Source organism: Lycorma delicatula, chromosome 2 (genome assembly GCF_047948215.1).
Source record: "Lycorma delicatula isolate Av1 chromosome 2, ASM4794821v1, whole genome shotgun sequence".
Lineage (NCBI taxonomy): Eukaryota > Metazoa > Arthropoda > Insecta > Hemiptera > Fulgoridae > Lycorma > Lycorma delicatula.
This window is the reverse complement of record NC_134456.1, coordinates 52,584,124-52,606,715: the sequence shown is the minus strand read 5'-3', so window position 1 is coordinate 52,606,715 and position 22,592 is coordinate 52,584,124. Positions and strand designations below refer to the sequence as shown.

Here is a 22,592-nt window from a genome sequence, read left to right as displayed (position 1 = left end):
AAAACAATGATATTGATATTATAAATGAACAGTTGAAATTTGAATATGATGAATGGATTCAACAAATAGTAGAATTAAATAATTAATGAAATAAGTAAGTAATTAATTTATGAAGAATTAATTAATTATGGGATGAAATAATTAATTCATACCATAGATAGCAGTATGTATTATTATCAGTAATTATTTTCCTTCATATTGCCATTTAACAACCTAATTAAGAACCAGTAACATCCTTTTTTATATTTTAAAGTTTTTTTTATTTTTTATTTTTTTTTTACATCTGAGAAGCGGTGCACACTCAAAAAATGCTAATGTGAGAGAATTTAAAAAAAGCAGTAAGTGATATTTTAATTTTATGTATTGATATAAATTAAAAATTATAATACGTCATCTCTGAAAAACTTCATTTTCATTTACTATAAGTATAAAATTAAAAATATATTTCTTGTGTATAAATTAATTTTTTTTATTTATTTTCAGAAGATAATTGTAATTTTTATTAATTGATTTCTTTTATTTTTCTATTTCATAATATATTATAGGTGAAGATTCAGATTCACTCGGTAATGCAAGACTTGCTGGTAAAGCTACACTTACAACACCTCCCGCCAAAGAGAAGCGGAAACCTTTTTTCAAGAAACAGGAGACGACAACGCCTTATGATGTTGTCCCTTCCATGCGACCTGTTGTTCTTGTTGGGCCTTCCCTTAAGGGTTACGAGGTTACTGACATGATGCAGAAAGCTCTGTTTGACTTCCTCAAACATCGGTTTGAAGGAAGGTAATAAGTTTTTTTTTTAATACATTTTTTCTGTCGATCTATAAATCATATATACATTTTCAGAGTCTAAATTCTCTATTATATAAGTATATAGATGGTTGCACCCTCATATTTATATTTGTCTTTTTCTTCACCTGTATCTTAACTTTTTAATTTAAACTGTTAACAAATTATAAAATTAAAGTAGTTTTATTCACATTTATGGACTATTAACTATGATACTGATTTTTATTTCATTGATTTAGTTTATATTATTTTAATATAAACCGACTAATATATTTAAAACAGAGTGTTAATTATTATTTAAAATTTTTATATAATAAAGACTGTTGGGGGGACATAATATTTAAGATCAGCGTTTTTAACTTTTCTCCAAAATAACAACTTTAACAAAAGTCAGAATGAGCCTCCACAAGGTGTGTGCTTGGATATATCCAGAACAAACAGGAGAAATTTGTTTGGTGAACTGAATCTAAACAAACATCACAATTTCATCTATCATTAAATCCTTCCCCAATATCACCTCACTAGATCACATCTAGAGTTGTAACTTTGGACCTAGTCCCACCACAGGTGACCACTTGACAGTCAACCATGAAAGGTCTTTTACACTCCATTGGCTGAATCAAGCTACACCAGAGTTTCAAGAAGGCAGTACTTGGATATGGTGGACTGCTAGTTAGAAGATAACATGCGATCAGAAGCATTGAAATGCCCTAACACTGCTTACACAAACAAGAACTATACAAAATCTAAAATCAAACCGAAGCAAATACCAACATTTCCACACACAATGTAAACTTACTCATGCAGACTAGTAAACAAAAAATAATAACTGACCTAATGAACCAATACAAAATTATCATCATGGAATTGCAGGAAATAAGAAACATCAACCAGGACCGGGACACCATGTAATCAATCTACAAGGATGTAGGTTCTGCAAAGGTATAACTGGGAAGAGAGTGATGAAAACTGTTCCACAGTTTGGAACAGACCTTTTGGTTAACCTCAAAATAATAAACTCCATACAAGAATTCAAGTAACAATCCCCATAATTCTTAACAATCACCCTAAAAACATCTAATAAAATCTACACCATAATAAACATCCAAGCTCCCACTAATAATAAAAACAAATCTCCAAAAGACTGTAAAGAAACAGAGAAGTTCTAGGACTTACTCTTTCATTTTCCTGTTTAGCCTCCGGTAACTACCGTTTAGATAATTCTTCAGAGGATGATATGTATGAGTGTAAATGAAGTGTAGTCTTGTACATTCTCAGTTCGACCATCCCTGAGATGTGTGGTTAATTGAAACCCAACCACCAAAGAACACCGGTATCTACGATCTAGTATTCAAATCCGTGTAAAAATAACTGACTTTACTAGGACTTGAACGCTGGAACTCTCGACTTCCAAATCAGCTGATTTGGGAAAACGCGTTCACCACTAGACTAACCCGGTGGGTTTCTAGGACTTACTCGACCAGACCATAAATAACATCCCCAAAAATCACCGTAAACAACTAATCGGATACTTCAATGCTTAACTAAGCACAAAAAGATGATACCGGAACATCATCGGAAAATAGCCCATCCAAAAGAGAACAAATGAAAATGGACAGACTCATTAATATCTGCAGAAACCACACCCTAATCTCAAAATCACTATTTCAAGAGGAAACCTCAAAACTCAAAACCTGGAAATACCCTGACTATACCAAAGGAGAATAGCAACTAGATCATATCTTCATGGACAAATACCACCACAAAGATATCTACAATGTAAAAGTCCTACAAGGAGTAGACACAGGCTCAGAGCACTATGCGTCAAAATTAAAATTAAATTCACTCCCCAAAGGAAGCAACAAAACCAAGCCCCAAAAACTAAAAGAAAAGTAGGCCCTATCTAACTAATCAAGAATGAAAATTACCAAAAATCAACTGCAAAACTAATCACGGATAAACTCAACGACTTAGTCAACAACCTTAAACAAATTACAGAAGAATTGGTCCCATTAAAACCTCATATAAAAGCATCAATATTGGAACAGTGAATGTGATGAACCAGTGTACAAAAGATATCAAGCATGGCAATTAGACCAATCCCAAGAATCAGAAACATTCTTCCAAATTGCAGTAAAACAAAGAAAAGAAACCTCCAGGATATAGGCTCTACAAAGGTATACCTGGAAAGAGAGTGATGAAGTGTCCTACAATATTTTCTTAAGGAAAATAGAAATACAACACCATAAAGACACACTGAAATCAGCAGAAAAAGTATTCAACAAAATTCCATCAAGAGATTACCACAAACCTTTAAAAAAAACAACTCCAAAAATATAAACTCCAATCCTGCTAAAGAAGCATGAAAACCATAATCTGGCCAAAAACAATAAAGACAATGCAGAAATCCTAGATAAATATTTCAACAAACTCTTAAATTGTGAAGAACAACAGAAATGTTAAACTTTTACCCCAGCACTCCAATAACAACACCACCAGAAAACTTCAACCCTCCCACAATAAAATAAGTCTATGAAGCACTGAGTGAGATGAAGAATCACAAAGTGTCAGGAGAAGATCAGACCTTTGTAGAGACACATAAAAATGCACGAAGACTAGCAAAAATCACCCTTTATCAATATTTGAATCAAAGAAAAACTACCAGAACATGGATGATAACCCTCATCCACCTGTTACACAAAAAAATGGACAATACAGACCATAATAACAAACAATTTCACAACTCAAGAAAGAACTAGGAGAATACCAGGGAGGTTTCAGACCCTGGAGGAGCTGTCCAGACCAGATCATGAGTCTCAAGCTAATAATAAATTAAAACAAAAAAAAAAGAGGCAGAGACATGGTGATAATGTTTTTGGACTTCGAGAAAGCATATAATTGCATCCACAGAATCTGTACTAAAAATCCGAAGACACCTCACTACATCTCAAATTAATAAACATGATAAAGTTGAGCCTCATAAACATTAAGTCAAAACTGACATTCAGAAGCAAACTCTCAGAACCATTTAGATGAAAACAGGACTGCACCAAGGTGATGGACTCTCACCACTATTATTCAACTGGGTTCTAGAAATGATAATTAGGGAATGGCTTAAAAAATGCCCCCCAGAAATAAAAATAAACCAAAAAATCAAAACAAACTGTCTTGGTTTTGCCGACGACTTGGCGCAGCTAGCAAATATCATCAACGAAGCTAAAACACAGATATTAGAACTTTAAAACATTGTAAATAAAATGGCTTCAAAATATCATTCAAAAAGACAGAAATAATGCCCCAAAAACCAATCCAATTAAAAGAAATAAACATAAACAGTAATAAAGTCAAGCAAACAAGCTAAGCAAAAAAACCTCAATCTGAACAAGAATAAATAAACTACTTACAGCACAAAACTTAACCTGGTATACCTACAGTAAAAAAAAGTTTATCCATAAACACAAAAATAAGACACTACAACGCAGTTATAAAACCAGAAGCCACATATGCAGCAGGAACATTCTTTCACCTAAACTCAAAGACTGACAAACTTCAGAAAATCAAAAGAATAATTGGAATAACCTGCATCAACAAAAAGTACTAGAAAGACAGATAGTGGTGGATCATCCCCAAAAAGGTCATGTACAGAATTCATCACTGATACCATGCATAAGAGGAGACTAGGATTCTTTGGACACATCATGACGATGCAAGATTCGAGAATTCTGAAACAGCTGGTATAATACAATCTCAACTCGAAAAACACCAAGACAGGATGCAGATGGTTCAGAGAAATTAGGGAGGATCTGAACGACTTAGATAATGGATTGACGAAAGTGATCCAATGCGATCATAAAAGATGAAAAAAGAAAGGCTGTTGGTGAATTGGTTGATGAGTTGATAACTCAAAGCTGAAACAACTGCTTATTCTGCAGAGTGGGGCAAATCACATTATACTGAGCATGTTAAAAAGTGTTAGTTTAAATGTTCCAATTTCAAGGTGACTACATTGAAAATTAATGAAGATTTCTGAAAAATCTTGAATTTTCTTTGCAGGCTGTAAACTTTCCGAACTCTCTCTTAGATACTCTTGCTTTACTTCTGTTGATAAATGTTCTTTACTAAAAGGATATTTAATCTAGATTGCCAATAGATGTTGAAAAAATATTTGTCAAAGTAAACTGAGCATTATTAGTGGTCAAGAAACACAAACTGTAGTTCACCACTCAACTATAAGTAACATTCCTTTAAAATACATGTGCGACAAATTATGCATTTTTCATCCAACTTTTTTTTCTGTTAGAGTAATTGCTATCTATAGAATGAAACTTTGTCTTGACAATAAATTTCTCAAAGCTTGAATTTATATATTTAGATGGATTTAGCTGCTTTTGTTTGTAGATTTGTAGAAAAGAAAATATTTGCAAAGCATGCTACCGTCATCTATATATCACTTGTAACAAACTAGTGCATAGCATTTTTGTTGTCAGTATCATCATCCAGATGAATAGTAAAATCTCCATCACTCTTTTCAATTAACACGTGATTCATAACATTACCCATGTCAAGCATTGGCTAACTAAAACATAATTAGCATAATTAGCTTGTGTAATGAACCTCTATAATTACAGACATCATACCCATAGCTTTTAAAATATAAGGTTTTCTACAATGAATGCAGTTTTTTGTTCTCTACATGATAAGCAATATTTTATAATATAGAAGAGCTTTGTTGGAATCATAACTTGTTTAGAAAAAGTTACTGTTTGCTCAGCCATTTCTTTCAACTTTCAAGAATAATTCTCAGGTGATCTGTTTACTAAATGCATTGTCTACATTAATACTTCTAAAATTGGAATCAAGCTATTGTCATACATCTAATACTTCAGTCTCATTTTGAAACTGCATAATACAGTTGAACCGTTGGTGAATATTACTTAAAATAAAAGAGTATATAAAATTTAATTAAAACAAATTACATTTTGCAAAACTGATATGAAGAGCAATGCAATGCACATCAATGTTCAAGACTAAGACTTTTTTGTAACTTGGACAGACTGTTTATTTTATTTGAAATATTTATATTTTGTAACCATTGTATGACCTACCGTAATTTTCATGGTTAATCTCTCTCATTATTTGTTACCTGTAATTTTTCACATTTTATCTTCCAAATTATGTTTGATTTATCATACCTTCTGTGTAAATGAAAATGTAATACTTGTATATTGAGGAATGCTTAACATTATCAGAAAGTGGGAAAGTGGTTATTTTTATGTTTGGTAGTATTTTTGAGTGCGATTTCTTTTTAATAGATGATAATGTTTTATTTTATTGTTGTCAGGATAATTATAACTCGGGTAATGGCAGATATCTCATTAGCAAAACGGTCGCTACTTAACAATCCTTCCAAGCGTGCCATTATGGAACGCTCCAATTCCCGATCCACGTGCCTAGCTGAGGTTCAAGCCGAGATAGAAAGGATATTTGAATTGGCAAGAACTTTACAAGTAAGCTAAAAATTTAGATTATTAATAGATAGCATAATATTTGTTTATTTATATGATTTGTGATCATTATAGAAGTGCAATATGACAAAGATATTGTCAAGACTTACTGCCCAGAAAGAAGGAACATGAATGATTGCTGGTTGTAACAGTGGTTGGCAGTGTAGTTATAATTAGATTCAAAGGTAAAAGGAGATAAAGAAATAAACTGTAAATTTAATCATTTATTTAGTTAATTGTATTCTTTCAATGAGTTAACAGCATTCTAATCTGCCTCCTACACCCATTTTTCCCCTGTTACAATAATAACCCATGAATCCTCAACATAGCACTTACGGCAAGTGGATTACTACATAACCATTTATTATTGTAAGATAACTTACTTGAATAACAATGAATTGTACTTAAATTACAATAGTAAATCATTTTTGTAGATGTGTTAATTCTACATAGAAAGGATATTTGAAGGTAATGTAATCCTCTCCAATAGTTTGAAAAACCTATAGAATTTGCCGCTTATATTCGGAAAGCTAAGGGAGAAGACGATGTAAGATTTAAACTTACTGTTTTTCAGATTGACTTGTCAGCAGCAAATTTTGTGCAGTGCAATTACTTCTAGCTTCATGATTATATGTACCTGTACTATTACAGAAATTTAATATAGAGATATCTTAGTTAACAATGCTACTTTTTGACAGTTTATTTGCTTGAAAGGATTCATATTAAGCAAATCATTAAAAACATACAAAAAATAAAAAAAATTCTTTTTGAGGAGAAAATATGTTTTTAAAAATAAATTTATCAGTTACATTTACAAAATAAGTTCATAAAAATATAAATTTACTAAAATTACAAACTATTTGTAAAATGTGTTTTAAAAATTAGCAAAGCTAAATAAAAATCAAAAAAATTGTATTTTTACTTTCCTGTCTAGATAGCGCTATAGCTATAGAAAGGAAAATATTGTAATCGGTCCAATTTGGGCATATGCGGTTTCCACCAGATCTTGTTGTTTTGACACCTAAGGAACCCAAAAAACCAAGAAACCGGATGGAAATTTTCTGGATGTTAATATTTGTATGTGTGTGTGCACATGCGCGTGTGTGTGTTCAGTATTGGCCTCTAAATCACCTTATATCTACAGAACAACTGGACCGATTTTGACCAAACTTGGTCAGTACTCCTATATATGGGCCACTGATGCCATTAAATTTTGAACTTAACAGGTCAAGGGGATGAAGCTGTAGAGCAGTCATCCTCAGTATCTCGAAATTTCCCCAAATTAGGTAATATTTTTCTTAGGCACATTTGTTAACAATTAAAAAATAACAATATTTGCAAAAAAAAGTTTTGCAAAATTGCACCCCCACCCTAAAAAAATCCTATTTTAATCGTCTGTTATGTTGTGACATTACAGGTAGGTAGTAGAAATAAATAAATGAATAATATTATGGTGTAAAAAAGTAACTCGGGCTGGCTGGGTCTCAAACTCAATCACCTGGTTGATTTGGCATGTTGAGCCTTGCGGCTAAATCAGTCACCGATTGTACAAGTGAAATATGTTGTGAAATTACATTAGTTTAGTTAGTACCGATCATCGTCACTAGTACCGCTACACCCTCACAAATGAAATATGGTATGTGCACGCGCTTTAGAATCATTGAATTAAATAAATCAAAAAATATTATATTTAAATAAAATTATAAATATTTTTAATTAAGTTCTGTGTGTATGTGTGTGTAGTCTGTGCATCAGAAACAACCCACAGTTGTAGTAGCTTTATCCATGTGATGGCTACATCTGTACCGGCAGTTATTTTTAATTTGTCTTTATGTCTTAACATGTTGAAGATAGCCTTAGTTGCAAAGGCATAATTACTTCATCGTTATCATCTACTTCAAGCGTTAGGCCTTTCGACCTGTTGCAAATTTAAAGTCAATTTTCTTCCCATCTCTTCTTGGGTCTTCCAATATTCCTGTATCCCACTGATCTGTATTGTATTATCTTCTGGGGAAAACAACAATTACCATTCAATCAACATATTGTTTCCAATTATTTCTGTATTCAATAATTTTGTGATTCAAGTTGAAAATATTCAGCTGTTGTCACACTTCATCATTTTGTACTCTAGCCCTTTGGGTAATTCCTATAACAGATCTAAGAAAACATATTTCAGCAACCTGTAATCGGCTTTTATCAGCTGATGTCAAAACCCATGTTTCACTAACATAGAGACACCGAAACAGCTATGCTTTTATAAAGTTTCATCAATGTATCATTCCTCACCCTACCACGCAATGTTGTCCTAATGGTACTATATATTTTATTTTATTTTTCTATCTTATTTTTTACATCCATTTCCACAAAAGGTGATATACACTGCAACCTAAAAATTTAATTTCATTCATTTGGTCAATGATTTTATCCTCCATTACTAAATTTACATCACATTAGATTTAATCCAGAAAAGGCCATGGAAACCATTTTACCCAGCGAGATATTAAAATTATATTCTTTGACTATCTTATTCAGTTTAAACAAAGCACGCTGTAGGTAATTTTCTCTGTTGGATATAATAACTTGATCATCGGCAAACAAAAGCATCATTACAAAATTATTCTGATGAATATTATTGTCAATTATTAAAATTCTTAATCTATTTTTTCATTCTCTAATGACATCATCTAAATAAATACTAAATAATATAGGTGAAATTCTACACCCTTGTCTTATGTCCGTATTTACCTTCCTATATTCAGATTTTCCATTTCACAATCTAATCACTATTCTTGTGTCCCGGTATAAAGTTTTCAGTCTCAATAATTTTTAAAGGAATCTTCTTTCAGCCATTATATTCCATAATTTACCTCCCAGTACTTTATGAAGGGCCTTCTCGTAATCAATAAACAGTATATAATTTCTGCAGTTAAATTCTTTCTCTTCCCTATAATTTGTTTTAATACAAAGACATCCATGCACAAACATCCCTTCCAGAAACCAATTTCTTCTTCCAGCAGCACAGTCTCTACAATGGGTCTAATTTGATTAATCAAATTCCGGGAAAATAACTTATAACCAGAATTTAACAAACTTACTCCTCTATAATTACTAAGATCTTCTCCATTACCTCTCTTAAAAAAAGGTACCACCAATGCATCCCTCCATTCCTCTGGTATTCTCCTCTGCTTCCATCAAATCTCAAAGAAACTTACTAACCAGATGTGCAATTCCAATGGTGCATATTTAAACAATTTCACATTCAAGTTTTCCGTCCCTGGCGCTTTCGTATTATAACTACAAGCAAGAGCATTTTGCAATTCCTGAAGGTCTATATTGTCTATGCCAGGTATGAGCACCCATTCACCAGGTTGGTCTAGTAGTGAACATGTCTTCGCAAATCAGCTGATTTGGAAGTCGAGAGTTCCAGCATTCAAGTCCTACTAAAGGCAGTTACTTTTATACGAATTTGAATACTAGATTGTGGATACCGGTGTTCTTTGATGGTTGGTTTTCAATTAACCACACATCTCAGGAATTGCCAAACTGAGACTGTACAAGGCTACACTTCATTTACACTCATACATATCATCCTCTGAAGTAAAACCTGATGGTAATTCCCGGAGGCTAAACAGGAAAAAGGAAGGTATTAGCATTCACGGATGATCAATTGGATGAACCTCTATATCCATTGACCAGTATTGCTGACAATATTCCAACCATTTTTCAACATCAACAGAATGAATTTCTGCTAAATCACATACATCTGTATTGAGATGTTTTATAATCTTATAGGCCTTACTCTGCCTACCATGAAGATCGTGTTCTATGCTGGCAACATACCCATCCCAAGATTCCTGTTTAGCTTTCGTCACTAGCGTTTTTTGTCTTCCTTGCTTGAGTTCAGTGTTGCTCTTTATCGATCTCTGATTGCATTGAAAGCCACTTTAGGTACAATTGTTTTTTCTTATTAATTTCTCTTTCAAAATCGTCATTCCAAATGTTCTCTCCTCTGTTCTCTGATGTCAGTCCTCTGTTCTTCAAAGACTTATTCCTCGTACCCAAAGCTCCAAATGTCAATCTTTCAATTGCTATTTTAATATTCATCCATTCTTTTCCTACATCATTTACATCCAAACATATGTTATCCTTGAGATTATCCCATACATGATTTTGGTACAAAGATCGTATAGAAGATCCATCAGAAGGTGTCTTCCACTCATGTGTCCTACATTTTGCATTTTCTGGGTTAACCTTAAGCCATTTCTGTCTCAAAGCCACTTTTACAGACACCAGATAATTATGAGAGCCGATAACTGATCCTCTAAAGACTTTAATATCATGAAACAACTTTGACAGTCTATCATTAGCCAAAACATAATTGATAAGTGACTTGTATCGTCTACTAGTCCAAGTATATTTGTGAATTTCTTTGTGTTTAAAAAATGTGTTTTCAATATGTAGTCTGTTAAAACTTGCAAACTCTCACAGCCTCTTTTCCATTCCTATTTAAACACGTTTCACCATGTGGACCCACAATACCACTAATAGGTTTGTTCCCTACTCTTGCATTTAGTCCACCTCTTATCAAGTAATCATTCTTATTCAGTGTATCTATCACTTGCTGCAATTCCCTGCAAAACTCTTCTGAAACATCTTCCCGTCCTTCCTCTGAAGCATAAACCACTACCACCAATAGATATCCCCCTATCAATCCTGAACCTACAACTCATAATCCTTTCATTGTGCCAAGCATATGACTTTAGTCTTCCGCTCCAATGATAATTTACTAAAACTGCCGCTCCCACGCCTTCTCTCTTTTGGAACGCCGCTATAGATAAGACTGTACGATTCTATTTTCATACTCCCTTGAAGCTTCTTCTTCTTCGTCTCTGATATCATCATTAAATCAATCTTATGTGCAGTTATCCCTCTCACTAGTTCTTCCTGTTTTAAAGCCAATCCTCTACAATTCCAGGTTGCCACCCTAAGATATTCCAGTATTCCAAATGTTTTTCTTTAATACATTTCCAATTTTTAGTTCCTAAATTTCCAATCTGATTTTTTACTTTGTTTGCCAATAGTTAGTGAGCACTGTGTAGGGAAAGGTTGACGGTCGGGCTGCCACCTTTCTGCCTTCAAGCTTGCTGGATTATTTTTCAGAGTTTACTCCCCTAGGTTCTTCCGCCCTTATTGCTGTTGGAAAATTCTTCTCTTCCACCAGTCAAGCCATTGACTAATTTTCACCTGTATCCCTAGGCAGGGGCCCTATCACTGGGTACTACCACCCCGAGCCAGATGGACCCAGGTTTTTTAAAGAGGTTAATACTTCTCCTGCTCCACATTCTCATCTTCCCCATCCTCTTGAGAGATGGAATTGAACGTATTTATTTGTTTACTATCAATTACTGAAAAACAGGTTGCTGTATTCAAGAACTCATTGCAAAAGCTTTTAAACTTAGAAGTATTACAAATTCATTATAGTTTCCTAATTATCTAGACAAATATTTAATTCCTATTTCAGTGTAAAGTCAATTTAAAGAAAAGTCAGCTTTATGGAAATATATTATTGAAGATGGACCAGTAGCTTCAAACGTCTTACTTTTACACAAAAGATTTTTTACATAAGTGAAAAGTACTAACAGCTATTAATAACAACTAAAGTGTAACTGTAACTTCTTTGAAATATGTAGTGCATGTTTATGTTGAAAGGTTTTGTTAATAAAACATACGCGTATATACAGTAGCATACAAATTAATCCAAACACAGGGAATTTTTTGTTTATTTCTAAGTTGTGGCTACACTGCTTGACCACACCCATTCCCCATTCTCTAAGTTTTCTGTGTAATTGGAGGTTACTGTTTCTTAGTTATTTAGCAATTCTCATGTTATAAATAGTGTTTTGTGAAGGTTTATTTCATTTTTTATTACAAAATCATATTTTCTTATTTTTATTCTGCGCCTTGAATATATAATAATGGATATAACTCTAAGAAAGTGTTTGAAAATTGTTTATTTTTCTTAACATACCAGTATAACATGACATGTAGCTTCTGAGTTGGTGTTGGACTGGGGACAGTGAATGTTATTTTAAAACAATTTCAAGAAACTAGTTCCTTTTCACCTCAAAGGAAAGGTAAATGTGGTCATAAAAGAAAAACTACTCCAGCACACGATCAGTTATTAGTGATAAAAAGTAAACTTCATATAAAATTATCTGTTGTAGACTTAAATTGAAAATTAACATCTAGAGGAACAGATTTACACATGATAACCGTTAGACACTGACTTCTTGCAGCTGGACAGAATGTTTGTCACCCAGCAAATATCTTTTAACACCAGGAATGTGTAAAAAAGGCTCTTGTGGGCCAAAACATGTTAGCTGTACCAAAGAAGGCTGGAAAAATGTTATGTTTTCTGATAAGTCACTTTTTATGTTCAGGGGTAAAGAGTTCCATATATTATAAAAGCATAAAATGAAAATACATCACCGGTTCATATCTAACAATCAAACATCCCCAGAAGAAAGTTTTTTTGGGGTTGTTTCACATTAGAAGGTTTCATTACTTCCAGTAGATGGTATGTTGAAAAGTGATGGGTTTATCAAGACTGAAGGAAAGAGTTGTGAAATAATTTCAAAACAAATTCTCATAAAACAGTGGCATGTTACAACAAGATTTGGCACCATTTTGGTCATACTGCTAAAGAAATGAAAACATTTTTGAAGAACAAAACATTAGAGTGCTTCCCATGGCCAGGCAACACACCAGACTTAAACCCAATTGAAAAGTTGTTGAGCAATAACAATTGCTCAACTCAGCAATAACATCTGCCTTCAGATTAATTTGCACGAGACTGTAAAAGTAATAATTATTTACTGAGAATTCTTTAATGTTATGTAACTAAACATTAAAATTGTTATAAATTTGTATTTTAACTGAACATCAGGAATTCCAGTTTTTAAATCATTTATACATTTTTTCAGCTGGTGGTGCTAGATTGTGACACAATTAATCATCCATCACAATTAGCAAAAACTTCACTAGCACCAACTGTTGTATATCTAAAAATATCTTCACCTAAAGTAAGTAAATAATTTTAGATTTATTTATGTACTTATTGTAGTTAATTCAAAATAATAATAATTATTATTGTTATTCATGAATCAAAATTTAAAAAAAATTAATTAAAAGCCAATAATACATATTAAATACAAAAATCAGAAAATATCATTTTTATACAGTTGTCCAATGAAGAAAGAGAAAATTTCAGGACATGTTCCACTGATGAAAAAATCTGATGTGGACAGCATATGACTTTCTTGTACACCTATTAAATTACATATACATGTTTTTTTTTGTTTTTTTTATTGTTATTATTGAACTATTATTTATTGTAATTTTTTTTACAATCAGATGTTAGTAATTATTAATAGATCAATATATTTAAATTAAAAAAAAAGGAGATGAAGTTGGATTTGAACCAATGTGCCTTCCTCCTGTAAGATCCAAATATTTCATTAATTACAGTTTTATTTGGCTATAACTCTGGAACCAATAGAAATAAGTACCACTTATGATGTATCGTTGAAAAAACCCTTAATGGGGACTTATTACTGCAGTTAAGAAAAAGCCCAATCTAATTTTTTTTTTAATTTTGGACTTTTTTGAACATTTTAGGTCCAGTCGATTGCAATCAATAGGGGAAGAGCACAACTAGATGTTACAACAGTCCTAAATCCAAAATTTCAATATCCTACATCTAATTGTTTCTGAGTTATGCAAGATACATACATATGTACAGACGTCACGCCGAAACTAGTCAAAATGGATTCAGTGATGGGTCAAAATGGATATTTCTGTTGAAATCTGAAAACTGAAATTTTTTGCGATCACAGTACTTCCGTTACTTTATACAAGGAAGTAAAAACTAAAAAACTTCATATAAACATAGGTATAAAAACGCTTTGTTTTCAAGTTATGGCTGGCAAAAGTTTCACCCAGATTTCAGCTCTTCTAATAAAAAATGCCTACTGTAATTTTTGGGATCCAATGTAAGAAGTAAAGCTGATGGTTTCTTACATGATTTGATTGCGAAATAGGATAAAACAGGACCCAGAACAACTGCCACTCCAGTAATTTTTACAATAGCCAACATAAAACAACAATTTGGTATCGAAAAACAAGTTTTTTTAGGTTTGTAGTACAACAGCTTTGTTAAATGACTAATAAATGCAGAAGATTTAATAACAAAACTTGTAGAAAATCTAATTGTGAAAAAATTAATGTAAATACAGCCAATAAAAAGTATTACAAACCTAAAAAAAAACCTGTTTTTCAACACCAAATTTTGTGTTTTACAACAGATATCTTACAGTCTAGGACTACACAATCTAGGAGTCTGAGTCACAATCTAGGAGTTACAGTCTAGGACCTGTTTTATCCTATTTCCTAGCTCAAATTACATAAGAAATCATTAACTTTACAACTTAATTTGGGTCCCAGAAATTACAGTAGGGCATCTTTTTATAAGAAGAGCTGAAATCCGGGCGTAATTTTTTGCTAACCATAACTCGAAAAGAAAGCATTTCCAGATCTATATTTATATGAACTTTTTTGATTATTTTCATCAGTAAAATTTGTCCTGAAAGTTTCTTATTTCTTCATACAACACTTGTTTATAATTTTAAAAAGAGAACATTTATAGAATACAAAGCAATAAAAAAATACATAAGGTAATAAATAAATTTCTACTGAATATAGTCATCATCATGTGATATTCTGCCTGTTGGAAAGTCCCTGGCACCACTGTTGTCTCTTATCTGTTTCCATCCCATGCTTTCCTTTTTATATCATCATAACCTTCACTACCTTTTATGTCATTTATTAACCTCAGCCTACTCCTTCCTCTTCTCTTTTACCTTCAATGGAGCCTTCAAGAACTGTATTTATTATTGTTTTTCCCTAATTATATGCCCAATCCAGTTTCCTATCCTCCTTTTGATAGTGACCAATATTGTTCTGTCTTCATTTATTCCTCTTAATACTTCTATGTTACTCTGTAGACCCATTTTATCTCTCCATCCTCATCCAGACCCGTATCTCAAAAGCTTCAATCCTACTTTTTCCTTTTCACCAGTGTCCATGTTTCACTACAAAAGTATGCTCCAAACATAACCTTTTACCAATCTCTTCCTTAGGTTCAAATTTTTTTAGTTTATCTTTCTAAAAAATGCTTCCTTTGCTATTGCAATTCTCATCTTAATCTCTTCTTTACTCCTCCAGACTTCAGTTAATACTATCTGCGATATCTGTTTACTTGTTCAATTTTTCCTTCTGCTATTACAATATCCAAATCTTTCCTCTCATTCACCTTCATAACTTTTGTTTCCCTCATATTTATTTCCATCCCATATTCCTTCATTCCTCCTTCCAATGCTTTTATCATTCCTTGTAATGTCTGAGTGTCTTTAGCTACAATTAGCAATTTATATTTCTTCCACCTACGCTTTCTCCTTTTCGGCCATCTAATATTTCTTTCAACATTTCATTGACAAACAGGATGAACAGTATTGGTGGTAAACAAAATTACCTCACTCCTCTGCCTAATTCTAACTACTTTGTGAGATCCTCATTTATTTTCACAGCTGCATTTTGCTTCATATACTATTCTGTGATCAGTCTCCTATCTATCCAATCAACTCTCTTTCCTTTCAGAAACTCAAATAATTTCCCACTGTACAAATGCCGTTTCCATATCTGTAAAACACAAGCTCAATCCTCTTCCTCTTTCAAAACACCTCTCTCCATTCATTCTCATCAGTCCTACAGCTTCTCATGTTCCTTTTCGTTTTCTGTAGCCAAACTGTTCTTTCCCAGCATTCTCCTACATTTTTGTAATCAACCTTCTATTCATAACTCTCAGCATTATTTTTTCAGTACACAGTATGTGATATTAAGCTGATAATTATTTTACGTTCATCATATTTTTTTGGTTCCAACCACAGTTTTAGATATCAGTATCATTATTGTTTAAACAAAATCTTCTGGCTAGTATCATAAATTATATTGCAAATTGAGAGTATTTCACCTATTCCTTCATTTGCTTATTACTTAAAGAGTGCTATTGGAATTTCATCTACTCCTGTTGTTTCCTGTTCTTCATGCCTTTAAGTGCTTGTACAATTTCACTTCTCAAAATTGGTGGGTCCTTCCATAATTTCTCTTCTCTCCCAGCATCCCATCTTTACTGTTTCCTTCTCCCTACATGCAGGTCCTCTATATACTCTTCCCATTGTTTCTTTATTTCATCTTCTTTATAAACATTTTTACCATATTTCTTCTCAGTTTTTCTCTTTTTAGTAGTAGGATTTTTTCTATCCCATGTGGCATTTTTATATCATATCATACTTCTTTTTCTTTTCTAAATCTTCTATGTCTTACATTCGTTTAGCAATCTTTCCCAAGCTTTATGTATTCCTCTTTTTAATTTGTTATTCAATCTTTGATAGATTATTCTATTACATAATTGTCCTTTATTTTTATATTTTCTTCTTCCATTTCTCATATCATTTCTTGTGTTACCCAAGGTTTCTTTGCCAGGGTGCTTTTATAGAAACCAATTCCTTTCTCTTCAGCTTCTTTTCTTGATGATTTATCCTTGATTACATTTCCTCATTTTCCCTTTTACTTTGAGTGCCTTTGTCAGCATTCCACTTTTACTCTCCCTATGCCCTCTAGCCCCTCTATATTCCATTTCTTTATTTTCATTACAGTTTGAATTCTTTTTAATCTTATTTTCATTTCCATCATTAACAGAATATGATCACTTCCTATGTTGCCTCCTGGAAGCCCATTTGCCTTCTTAAACAGCATTCCTGTAACTATTTTAATTATTTTCAACCAAAAAATAATCATCTGAAAGCGGGATACATCTGTTGGTCTTGTCCAAGTATATCTTCTTGGTTTATGATTCTTAAAAAACATATTCGTAATGAAACAATCCTTTTCTTGGTAAAATTCAGCTAGCCTGTCTCCTCTTTCATTTTGTGTTTCCAATCCAAATTTGCCTATTGTCTTTCCATCTTCACCTTCTCCCACCACTGTGTTCTATTCCCCCATAATTATTTTACAGAAATTATGTTCATTTTCGAATAACTCCTCAATGTTATTGTACATGTTTTCAATATCCTTATCCTAATACTCCAATGTTGGCATATACACCTTAACTATTACTAGATCTTTTGGCTACATTTCAATCCTTAAAGCCATTACTTTATCATCCAAACAAATTACTTTTTGTAGTCTTCTTCTTACATTATTTTTTTACAGCCACTCCAAACTCTTGATTTTTCCTCTTGCAATTCCTGAGTAATATAAGGTATCTTCACCACTTCTCAACTCTCCTCTTCCCTCCCATCTAACCTCATTCATCCTTGCTGCATCCATTTTATTTATTTTTATCTCTCTCTTCAAGTTTTCCAACTTACCTGATGACAATAATGTTCTTACATTCCATGTACCTATTCTCACTACTTTTTCTTTTCTATGACACTTCTGCTACTTTCCCCAGAGATCCGAATGGGAAGTCATTTTACTTCCAGAATATTTAACAAAAGAAGACACCATGGTGCGTGACTAGGAAAATTAGTACAGTGGTAGTACAGTAGTAGCCTTCTGTATCCTAATGCCACTGACTTCCTATTGAACTTTCTTATGCCTTTTGATCGATTTCTCACCCCTGAAACAATAGAGTGCCCCACTCTATTGTTTGAATTTATTGAAATATAATGCAAATTTAAATGCACAAAGACAAGATATAAGTACATTTTTTGGTCATACAAATTTTTAAAGAGTACAGTAATTTAAGAAATATAAATATCTTTCATTTAGCTTTTATTCATTTGAAGCTTCTACATTGAATTTTCATCCAAAATTCCTAAATATTAATTTATAAATAAACAATTTAATTATATGTAATTTATAATTATACTTAAGTTTCCTGATTGGATAATACTGGTTTTCCTTGAAGCATATCTGTGTAAATATATATATATATATATTTTACATATTTAATTCCAAGTTGATTTGTAGTAAATGGAAATTGTTAGTAAATAGTTGAACCATTTTAACGATTTATCTATTGTTTTATTAAAGCTTATGGCTCCAGAATGATGACGAAATAGCAAAAATCTATGAAAATTTAATTGTAGCGTAATTTTTCAAAAACTGTTATTTGTTTCATTAAATTGCTGTTAAGAGTAAGTAGATTTGCTAAATATTGGTAAATTAGTTACATTAACAGTTTTTAGTATGATATTTCTGTGGTATTTTGTACTTCTGTTAATTAATTTATCTATTTAAACATTTTTTTATAAAATTTTCACTGAGTTTACTGATAATTTCTGTAGGAGAAACAATCAAAATTTTATTTGAGAGTATTTTATTGTAATCATCTTCATGATTTTATCTGCACTACTAAATGGTAGGTTTATTATCTTCTTTTTTATTATTTAGTAATAAAATAAACTCAGGTTCTTAAAACCCAGGATTTTAATAAATTTTAATGGTATTGACTAATTCAACCTATAATAAATGTCAATAACATGCAGTGAAACTGCAGCCAACCTTGTTGTTTTAACTTCAGTGATCGTACTGTTTATTAAATATGACTTTAATTAGTGCTGTTTTCTCTTATTTTACATATTCGTTTTCAGCCAAGTGTTGTGGAACTACCAATTTGAAAGGAATTTAGATTGGATAAGATTTATACTCTTAACTAATATCTCTTCTACAGCTCCCACGACAAAAAATTCTTCATAATAAAACAGTGATTCCATTATTGGTTTTTATAAAACTTACTTAGTTGAAATTATCTTACATTTTCATGGAAATTACAATAAAACTTTGTTAAGTATTCTTTTAGCTATAAACCTCATTATGTATCTCTAGGTACTATTTTGCTTTACTTTTTTGAGCACGTAATTTTATTATTCGTTTCATTTTATTATTTTACTACTGTTTGGGTAAAGAAGGAAAAACATTTTTTTTAATTTTTATTTTTCAACTACCATCTGTGTTAAGATAATGTTAATATTTGTTTTAAAAGCACTATTAATGTTTCAGGTTGCAAATTATTAGAACTGGACAAAGGTTTTTCAAGTTATGGGTGGTGAAATAAAAAATTCTACTAAATTTTGAGTATTATGAATCAGGCTTTGTAGTATTAGCATCTCAGCACTTCAACTGAAAGGTTTTGGGTTCAAATCCCGGTCAGGCATGACATTTTTCACATGCTATAAATTAATTTTCCTTCATAAGAAAATATGGCTCCAATAGGGTTTCAAACACTTGTTATGGAGAGGATAAACTAATTAATAAATATTTTATTAATTGTTCAGAAAGTTATAAAATCTTTTTGTACTTTCCTGTACTCATATTTATTCATAAAACACTTTTTATTGTTTAGCTAGACTCCTGTAAGTGACGAAGATAACAAGTCAGAGGAAAATAAAAAAAATCATAAAAATGTAATTTAAAAAGTTGCAAAAAAAAATTATAATAAAGTTATCTTCTTAGATTATTATTCTTGTTTTGGCATGATGAAAAGTCAATATAGCTGTGACATTTCCACTCCAAATATTTACACGTTTAAAAAATACTCATCTCTACTCTATTTTTTCTTCTTTGTAACTGTTGATGACTTGCCTTGACAGAAAATTAATGAAACAGATTTCTGCTGATATAAGATAGTTTATGTAAAATTTTGTTTACTTCTTGCTTGTCATTATCATTTTACCAGAATAGCTTGCCATGAAGATGGTTTTTCACTAGTGAAAAAAGAAATCTCCAGGAAATCACCATGTTTAAGTCAAATTCTAAAGATACACCTGCACATTTTTGTTTACCCTACAGTTGTGAATGATGATTTCAATTATACTTGTGAAACATGAAAATCTTAAGCAGCAGTAATGCACAAATCCTCTTTAACTTTGTGGAATACCTTCTTACTTGGAAAAATACTCTCTTTGTTCATTTCATCAGTTTCATCCATGCTACACAGTAATCATTTTTAGGCAATAAGAAGCTTTAAATTATGTGAATTTAAATTTTTGCTCTTTCTTTTGTCACAAAAAATAACTCATCGTTCCTCTTTTTTGATACAGACAAGAGAAAACACAGTAGCCATTGTTGAACTGCACAGTTTTGAGAAAGATGGGACTTGGCCTTGACTGGTAGTTCTACCTAGACTTGAATTATGTCAACTAAGAATAATCTCACTACATGTTGGACATCAGTGGTTATTTATCCGTACATGGGATATCAGTGAGCTTTCCCTCATAGTTAATAATAGGAAATAGGCTGCTGTTACATTGTATACAAGTAACATAAAATCAGTTTAAATACAGTTAGTCAGTCAACACATTTAATTTGTTATAGGTGTTACAGAGACTGATAAAATCACGAGGTAAATCACAAGCACGTCACCTAAATGTCCAGATGGTGGCAGCAGAAAAACTTGCTCAGTGTCCTCCAGAAATGTTTGATGTAATTCTGGATGAAAATCAACTAGAGGATGCTTGTGAGCATATTGCAGAATACCTAGAAGCGTACTGGCGAGCAACACATCCGATTATCAACCCACCTCCAGCCCCTGTACCTCGTCCTATGCATCAACCTTCTCCAACAAGTGCTGCTGATCATGCTGGCAATATTGTTCGTGTCAACTCTACACCTCCAGGTAAACTTTGTTTAATTGTCATCTATTTTAAATGATTTTAATTATATCTTTTTATTTATAATTATATTTTATTTTAATTTTATTTATGAATAATTGTTGGATTATTATAATTTTAAGTCATATCAATGTTTTCATATCATTGATGTACTGTTATTAACCAGTAAATTTGAAAATTTCACTGTACATAATAGATTTTTAGTAAATTCTCAAATTCATTAAATCTTTAGAAAATAAATAGATTATTATTTACATCTCTGTATTATTTGCACCTTATTTTATAAACTATATAATTTCCCTCTTTTTGTTATAAATCTCTCATTCTTTTTTAGTTAAATTTAAAATTACATTGTTTATTTGTTATTCAAAATTCAATTTTTACTGTGTCTTAATATGAGAACTATAATCCAGTTTCTCTACCAAAAAAGATACTCATATTCCATTTTTTTTTTTTAAATAACTTTTCTGTGATGCAAATAAATGAAACTTCAAAAAATAATTACTGTAAATATTACTAGAATTAATTTTCAATTACTGTCATGCAATTTTGTCTTATAGCTGATTTCTATATATTTAATTTTTATCCTGCTTTATACAAAACTCCTCATAACAACATATTTAAATTTTGTGCTTAATTCATCTATAACTTACCTTTCAACAGAATTTTGTATGTGTTAAAACATTGATTAGTACATTATTTTAGTTTCCAATATTTCTTTCTCTCTGTCTCTCATTCATACATTCGTAATAGCAAAAACTGTTTACTAATTTTTTTTTAATCCTTATATATTTTAATTTAATAATTTATCAAATAAATTGAGATAACCTTATTAAACTGTGTATTTCGGTAAAATAAAAGTTTTATTTGTTTAAACAAAGTAATTAGATTTGAGAGGAGATAATTTAGATTACATTAAATAAATCATTGTTTTATTATTTCAAAAATAATTCAGATGTCATTTAGATTGTAATAATTATACATTTTTGTGGACTATAAATGGATAAATGTAATTTTTAACTATATACTGGTAGATACAGTGTTAGACAATACTATATTGTTGTTAATCATTATTTAATATCACTTCTGTTTGCTTGTTTTTTCTTTTTGTTTTGCTTAATTTATCTTCTTTAAATATTTGATTTCTTATTTTTATAATCAAACAATTTTCTTATCAAAATAGAATGATTACACTATTAACATTTGCAACTAATTACTACTCATTAACTTTCAAAATTGTTTTTCATTTAATTTTATTTGTGTTTCCTTTGTAAACAGTAAATTGGGTTAAATAAAAAGTTGCTATTCTTAAAAACAATTTTAGTGCTGAATTTGTTTTGATATTTGTTTTTCATATTTGAAAAATTTAAGTATAATTAATATTATGAATTCACATGTGAATTTGACATAAGCTTATTAATAATTTTACTTTATCCTCCACCTCTTTCTTCCCTCCACTTCTTCACATCTTCTAATAACCTCTTCTTGAAACCTATTAATTAATTTTCACAGATAGGGCAGCAAATCAATGAAAATCACCTGTCCTTTCACCTTTTTCCTCAAATAC

At 31.4% G+C, this 22,592-nt stretch overlaps 1 protein-coding gene across 6 annotated transcripts in view; it reads left to right on the top strand.

The window, feature by feature from the left end:
* Ca-beta (Calcium channel protein beta subunit) overlaps positions 1-22,592 on the top strand; it is a 222,683-nt gene that overhangs the window by 169,110 nt on the left and 30,981 nt on the right. For all 6 annotated transcript variants that reach the window (XM_075355308.1, XM_075355307.1, XM_075355309.1 and 3 more), the window contains 4 exons: positions 546-783; positions 6,131-6,296; positions 13,277-13,375; positions 20,730-21,030. In XM_075355308.1, coding sequence (XP_075211423.1) covers positions 546-783; positions 6,131-6,296; positions 13,277-13,375; positions 20,730-21,030 — 804 coding nt within the window. The remainder of the gene's footprint in view (positions 1-545; positions 784-6,130; positions 6,297-13,276; positions 13,376-20,729; positions 21,031-22,592) is intronic.